This window comes from Zonotrichia albicollis, chromosome 2, assembly GCF_047830755.1.
Source record: "Zonotrichia albicollis isolate bZonAlb1 chromosome 2, bZonAlb1.hap1, whole genome shotgun sequence".
NCBI classification, from domain to species: domain Eukaryota; kingdom Metazoa; phylum Chordata; class Aves; order Passeriformes; family Passerellidae; genus Zonotrichia; species Zonotrichia albicollis.
In genome coordinates, this window is record NC_133820.1 from 55,183,253 (window position 1) to 55,191,303 (window position 8,051).

General features: G+C 38.2%; 1 protein-coding gene across 4 annotated transcripts in view; it reads left to right on the forward strand.

The window, feature by feature from the left end:
* The window catches only part of AASDHPPT (aminoadipate-semialdehyde dehydrogenase-phosphopantetheinyl transferase), a 33,661-nt gene extending 26,526 nt beyond the window's left edge, over positions 1–7,135 (forward strand). For all 4 annotated transcript variants that reach the window (XM_074535172.1, XM_074535171.1, XM_005482565.4 and 1 more), the window contains one exon: positions 3,145–7,135. In XM_074535172.1, coding sequence (XP_074391273.1) covers positions 3,145–3,303 — 159 coding nt within the window. In that variant the 3' untranslated portion in view covers positions 3,304–7,135. The remainder of the gene's footprint in view (positions 1–3,144) is intronic.
* The last annotated feature ends 916 nt before the right edge of the window (positions 7,136–8,051 follow it).

The following is an 8,051-nucleotide window of genomic DNA, read 5'->3' on the forward strand; positions in this document are numbered from 1 at the left end:
AATGTTACCCAGTTGTTTTAGGATGTCAGTGTTTGTGTCAGTTCCCTCTCTGCAATCACAGGAGTAATTCATTATGGTCTGCTTGCAGAACATCTATTTTCAGCTTTCTTCACAAAATGATGGCATGTACCTACAATTCCCAGGAAAGATCAATTGTTATGTCAATGTACTGTAATTAAAAATCTCTAGTGTCAAGAGTCTTATCAAAATGCTAGTGACTGCTGTATGCTTGAGGGAACAGAATGTTTATCTATGCTCTTAACCTAGATCTAGACATTTATCTAAGGCTAGTCTCAATAAAAGATGGCTGAGTTTAAAATTCTTTATAAATCCTGTGTAGGATAGACAGTGTCTTCTGTCTATCTATTGCTGTACTTCACAAGCGTTGTGATGCATTCTGTCAGGACACGCTTCCTTCAGACAAGCACGTGCTGAGGTTCAAACTACATCTGTTAACAACTTCTTAGCTCAGAGGCTTGGTTCATACTTGGTATGCATCTGTAATGTCACTTGCATGGCTCTAGGCACCATTCCTGCAGCTTTACCTCATCTCCAGAATGTCAGATGAGCAGAAATGTCTCAACACCATGTCACTTGTGTAAGGACGTAAAGTGAGAGGCAGCTCAATCTTTTTCACTTTCAGTCTGCACTGACAGCTAAGAGTTCTTCTGTGCTGTTACAACAAGCACAAACCATTTTGTTGTCTCTGCAGTTATTCTTAATAGTAGCCTATTGCTCAAATACTGATGTGGAGAATTTTTGCTTTTTGCCTATTTACTGACCTACCTTCACTGATGTGACAGGAAAAACAAAATCCTCAAAATTGACCTTGGACCAAGTCACCTCCAGCACTTGGATGTAAGGAAGGAAGGGTCTACAGGGCACAATTATGAACAAATTCCCCAAATCTTCTCCTGAAAATCAGTGTGCTGGAGTGTCTCTGAAGTGCCTGTACACCAGTGCACTCAGGATGAGGAGTAAACATGCACAGATCTGTCTGTGGCTGCAGGGTTCCAACAGCACGAGATGGTGGAGTTCAGGATCCTAGGGCAGTGAGGAGGACTCACAACCCTTAACAGGAGGAGAGCGAACTTTCTCCTCAAAGGACAAAGAGGGGTCCTGTGGGATAGGGCCTCAGTGGAAAGCTGAGGCCAGGAAAGCTGCTTTTGATTCAAAGATCATCTCCACTCTCAACAGAGTTCCATCTCATTGCATATGAAGTCAGGCAAAAAGGCCAGGAGGTCTGCATGGATGAACAGTGAGGTCCTAGCCAAACTTGGACTTAGAAAGGGAAGCATACAGAGGGTGGGAGCAAGAATGGGTAACATGAGAAGAATACAGAAATATCTGAGCATCCAGGGATGAAGTTTAAAAAGCTAAAGCTCAAACAGAATTTAATCTGACCAGGAATGTTCAAAGCAACAAGAAGCACTTCTGGAAGTGCAAAGAAGCCAGAGGGAAGGGTTTTACTCAACAAGACAAATGTTGAAAGAGGCTGAGGTGCTGAATACCCCTTTTGCATCAATATTTCTTAGCAAGACTGGATGTCAGGAATCCCAGGTTGCAGGGATGAAAGAAGGAGCAAGGAAGATGTGCCCTTGGAGGAAGAGGATTAGGCCAGGGAATGCTTGAGCAAACTGGATGAGTGTAAGTCAATAATATTTATGGGATACAGCTGGCATTGCAAGGCCCCTCTCAATAATCCAAAGATTATAGAAGTAGGACCCAGGCAATTACAGATCTGACAGCTTCACCATGACTGCTGGAAAGATGGTAGAGCAGCTAGTCCTGAGCACCATTTCCAGGCACAGCAATGACAAAGAAATCACCAAGACTGGTCAGCCTAGCTTTGCCAAGAGAAAATCATGTTCTACCAACTTAGTAAATTTGTGTCATGAAATGACTGGCCTGGTAGATGAGGTTAGAGCAGTGGGTAGTTGTCTACCTGTATTTCAGTGCCTTCTGTCTCTGGCACTGTCTCATAAGATCCTCCTAGAAAAATGCTGAGAACTGGGTAAGCAAACAGTGATGTATATTGGAAACTCGCTGAATGTTTGAGCACAGGGTGTGGTGATAGAGGTGCAAAGTCTGGTTGGAGGCCAGTTACCAGTGCTGTGCCCCAGGGGTCAGTACTGGTCCAGTCCTGTGTCACATCTTCACTAATGAACTGGATGATGGTGCAGTGCACCCTCAGCAGGTTTGCTGGTGACACCAAACTGGGAGGAGTGGCTGATGCACCAGAGGCTGTAGTGCCGCACAAAGAGACTCTGACAAGCTCATCAAAAATGAGTCAGTTTGTCTGATGTACTGAGTAACACCACTGCAGAGGAGCCTTACTGAATTTTATGAAATATTAAACATTAAGAATAGGTTGCTCCTGCAAATGCCTATTTAGAAGAATCAGCTATATTTATGTTTGATTTGTGCAGGCTGTACTATCTGCCCTGCTGTCTCCAAACAATTACATTTGGAGATGGCATACAGCAGGCTGCACAGTAGTGTGCTCAAAAAAAACCAAAAAACAAACAAAAAACTCCTATCTTTTTCTTCTTTGAAATGTGATTTTTTTTTTTTTTTGTTGGAGTGATGAACCTATCATGGAGACCCTGACACCATCATCTCTAATATCAGTCCACGTTTAATTGGTTTTAACATGGGGAATTGCAGGTTGATTGTGACCGCTTCAGTTTTTAAGTAGCACTTGAGCCTGAGAGAAGCATGCAAAACATTAGTGACTACTGTATTAAAATGAGTACAAATAGGCACACCTAGTGAAATAAATCCTCACACAATTGACTTAAATAATCTTTATCTGCTGAAGAATGAAGTACAGTTTGTTTGATGGTGGTCTTTCTCTTTACTGGACTCAAATAGTCATTCTGTCATACTTGCAGCATTCTGTAGAACTTATTCAATCAGTTTTGTGAGCTGTGTTTCAACAAAAAGCTCAGTTTTTCTGTATGGCCTGTTACATGCCTCTAGTAATGACTACATAGCCTGAATGAGGGGAAGTGACATTAGTCTCAAATATAGACTGTCTTCTTTCTTCTTCAGTTAGCAATGTGTACTTTAAATGTGACAGAGAATTTTACAGGAAGAAAATTGATATTTATTGATTCATGTGCTAATATGTTTTTTCTTTAGGTCCATTCCATGGAGCCCAACCAACCACAATTTACATTATTGACTTTTGAAGACTTAGTTGCATCTGGTATTCCTGTTGCACCTGAGGATTCTGCATATTGGGACAACTTCTGTTCAAAGCAGGAGGGTCCAGTGAGACAGAGTTCACATTCAAGATAGGACTGTGTATAAGAAAAAGAAACTTGACAAAGTTCTTATGCAGTTATCCTGTTTAATTTGAAGTACGTGAATAAGTGCACATATGTAAATGAAATGTATCCTTCTCTATTTAAGCTGACAACCTGATTTTCATGACACTTCATTGGGATTCTAAGGAAGACATGTTTCCTTTCTTAAGGAATTCTGAATCAGAAGCCTAAACCAACATGCCTTTTTGCATCTCCTTGCCTGTGGCTCTTACACTTCAGTAATTATCCAGGCTAGGAACAGAAAGCAGCTGTACAATAATGTTGTTTATAATGAACAAGTGTTTAGTATATAAAAATGTGTTTCCATACTAATTTATGCTGAAACTTAAATTATGATACTGCTTTTTCTCTTACAAAAATTATTCATTTATTCTCAGATGGACGAATAAAAAAAATGCTACAAATTCTTATGCTGTACAGCACTTGGTGTTTGTGTAATGCCAGGCTGTAAAGGTCTATAGTAGTCTTGAAGCTACATATGTGGATGGGAATTAACTTACAAATATTTCATAGTCTTTTCACTTCTTATCTTTGTTTATTAAAGCTTCCTGTACGCAACTTAGTATTTGTCTTTTAACAGCTCTTTTTTGTATTTTTTTTTTCCTCAGCAATAGATGCAAGCCAAGCAGCAATTCAATTTTTCTAGGCTTGCATTTGCATCAGTCATGTGGGGAAGGAAGCTCAAAGAAAAAAAAAAGCTATTTACTTATTTCCAAATAGTCTTGTAATGTCTGATGACAGAACATTTTACTGTCCTAACATCAAATGAAGATTTCTGGAGATCTGTAGATCTTGGGTGCACATCTAGAATATTTTTTCTTCTTTTTCAAAATAAATCCTGTTTTGTGCCATTACTTCTCACTCTTCTTTCTAGAAATCATAGATACAATGAGATCCATCTAAATTTGAGAAAACAGAATGATCTTTGCACAAAAATAATCACCTTCTGTCCTGCGGTTAAACATAGATCTTCATTGAATTTGGGGTTGTGTACAACTAGGCTTCACCCTGTATTCTGGTGTACACCGTGAAAAGGAGAATCTACTTGTAGTGTAACCTCTGAATCTATCCCACATTACAAAGATGAAGAAAATTGTGTGAGAGAGGATGATTTTTACAACTATTAAACAAGCATTTGGAGTTCTGAACTCCATTGAATAGTTCTGAATTCAACATGCTGCTAAACTCTCCTGCTTCCAGTGCTGATTAATTTTTTTCCCATCTCTATGAGTCTCTCATCCTGCATGCTAATCATAGTTTTTAATGTTTTGCTTTTTTTCCCCTCCAAAACTGCAAATCAGTGAAACAATGACTCTTCCCTTCAGTCTCCACAGGGGCAAAATTAGATGTTCAGTAACTTAAAATCTGAAGTTTAAAAAAAATACAGAATACCTTATATACAAATTCTAAGTCATGTATTCCAGAGTGTTTGTCTTTTAGAAAAATGAAATTCAATTTGCAATAAATAATTTGCAATCCACAGAGGTCCAGTATAGGCCAATCAGTCACTGGACCCATCTATTGCAACTTTGCCAGACAGTTTGAAGTTGCCAACTTTTTTGCTAGGCCAAGGAATCAAACTGCAAATATGGGATGAACTGAATAGAAAAATTTCCAATCTAGATTTCTGGGGGTAAGAGAATTAATTTCATATTAGAGATTAGTTATTTTTGCATGACAGCAGTGTCTCAAACCAGAAATTTTCTTTCATTGGAAAGAGTTTTAAAAGTATTAGTGAATTATTTATAATATTGTGCTTGCATGTAAGTAGAGGACAAGCCAATTTTGTTAAATTAGAAAATTGTGCTTGGTTTTCTTGCAAGATATATGATAGTTTTCAAGACTGTATCTAATTAGAAAGAGTTTGTTTTGGTTAGTTTTCCATTATGTAAAATCTTAGTTTAGAGTGGTTCATAAAGAATTTTCGAGAAGACTGCAGTTTCTCAGGGTGTGATTTTTTTTTGTGTCTTTTAATTTACACTGAAGTGTTTGAAAAATAAGGTCAATCTCATTTTTAGTTTTAATAGCAGTTAGGTTAGATGATGGTAATGCCTTTTGAAGGACCACTTGAGTCAGGTTGTTTTATGTCACTGCAAATGGACGCAATTGTTGTACTTGCTTTTACCTCAGTGGGAAAGAGCAGCTAGATCGTTATGGAATTTTTGGCTAAAAGCATGCTGCTAAAAGGCCAGCAGGACATTCTGACTCCTTAGAAATGTGAATGATCCTTCTTAAAAACTTACTTCTTAAAAAAGAAGTAAGTTTTTCTGGATATCTGTGCTGTGGAGGCATATACTGAAATAAGTGTTGTTAGTGTGTACAAATAAATTAATGTTATTTCACAGTTCTAAGATAAATTTCTTTTTTAGTTCACTGTCACACTTTTCGTTGATAAGAAGATAATTGAGCCTTTTCTCCACACAAGGCCACAACACTGACTTACTTGCATCTCCACAGAATACAGAGCCAATGGCCATAGAGCCTCTCTGCCATTTGAGAGCAGCTCCAGCTTCCCTTGCTAGGTCAAGCTGTCTGCCCAGTCCAGGCTAGGTGAGCTGACCTTTGCTGTCTCCCATCATTCTTCTGTCCCATTTACACCTAAAAGCCTCAGCACCTTTTGATTCCTTCTCCAGAGCTCCATTCCTTCATCTGTTTTGTTTTCTACATAGTGTCCTTGACATAACTGTACCACATGCCTGTGAGGGTAAGAAGCTGTAAAAACACAAGCTCTGCTCCACATGAGCCTTTTCCAGCAGTGACTGCAGCTAGGTAGACTTTTTCCCTATGGAACACCATTGACCCATCCTCCCATTTCTCAAATTCTCAGATTTTGGTCTTAGATTGGATCCTATGTTTTCCTAGGTGGAAATCAACACAGTGTTTCTGAAAAGTATTTGTTAAGTCTCTGATCAAAAAATAAATTTCAAAAGTTTTGGTCTGCAGTGAAAAGATGGTTAAAAATGAATAGATGTGTTTTAGTTTGGACTTGTTCAAAACTTTTTGTATCTTACATCAAAAATGGTTGAGCAGATTAGGAACTTCAGGGGGTAAAACTGGGTTCAAGGCAGTTAGCAACGGCGTGGCAAGAGACAGTGCCATTTGATGTGAAAATCTGTAACTGAAAAGTGGATCATGAGGGTTCACTCAGCTTTCTACGGAGTCTGTAAACTTACACAAGATGTAGATTGTTACTATCTTATGGGATCAAGTCCACTGGTGTTAATCAAGTATGCTGATCTTAGACAGGAAATCAGAGGTGCATCAACAGAAGAAATGTATATATGGTTGTTATATGTGTGCTCTGGGAAACATCTGGGGAACAGCTCAACTTTAAACTACCATCTCTACCCAAGACACTGCAATAAGGAAATGATTTGTGAAAAAGTAGAAAAGATGGTTATGCAAGTCAGCATAGAGTGGCCTTTGTTGGAGCTTTACGCAATTATAGTGCTACATTCTACAAAGATAAGTGGTTCTTGGCAAAATTGAAACCATGTCTAAAACAGCAATTGAGACTGTCAGCCTTAACTGCTGCCTAATTCTGCAGGTGTGCTTCATTATCCTCCAGAATTCAGTTAGTTTTGATTACTTCGCTCTTTGTAGAAAATGTAAGTATGAAAATAAATTCTGAATTTTCAAGGGAGACAGCATTTGAAATAAGGTTTGTTTTTTTCAAAAAGTCATTTTTTGCAATATGTTATTTTCTTGCTCTGCACAGGCAAATTATTATTATGAATCCTCTTTCTTCTAAGATTGGGTATAATTTCTTTACTGCAATAAAATGTGGACTATTTTGCGTTTGAGTTGTTTGTTTGTGGTTATTATTTTATCTTGCTATTACTTAAATTAAGACAGAGGTAAGATTATTGAAACACTTGTCTAGCACTCCTTTGCAATTTTGGAAACAAATTATGGGACCATTAAACTGTACATTCTTAATGGCGTCCTTTGGATGAATCATGAAGCCAAGGTCTGGACCAGTTCTCCACTACTTAGCTTTCAATTTTAATTTTGTAACATGCAACCCAGTTTCTGACAAATAGGATGTAATATTGGTGCATTCTGTGCTGGAGTCTTTCTCATCTTGTGGTCTAAACTGGCATAGTGTGAAGTTTAACACTCTTAGGAGGATGAACATTGTCAAATATTAGACTACAGTGCTGCCCAGTGTTGCTTCAAATGAAATTTCTGAAGATTTGTTTTTTAATTAGGACATGGAACACAAAGGTTTTTTAGGGTGTAGTAGGAGCTTCTTCACACAGCAAAAGCTCTTTTACTTGCACAAGACTTTCTTTAAAATATGCGAAAACCTGTTCGTATTTATAAATGAGTTAAACAGTAAGGGAAACGGGTATTTCAATTGAAATGCATCTTCTGTTTTCCAGCACCTCTTGGAGTACTTCAGAGGTTTGCCAGGATGCTTGCCAGATATGTCCTAAGGATTTAGTGATGCCTTTTGACATTTGGAGCAGGAACACCAAGATTCCCAGCATTATCAAGATGCAATGCCAGACCAATAGGCAATGGCAGAATTTGGAAGGACTTTAAGAGCTTTGATAAATGGTAAGACTATAGGTATAAATGGCAAAGCTCTGAAGGGGTTGTATAAGAGTTTTCTTCAGGTTCATACTTTTAAAAGTTGTATAAATGTCTCACTTTGGACTTGGTAATTACCTCATAAACACAGGCATTTAAGTCTAGCCAGATATTCTGCAAAAA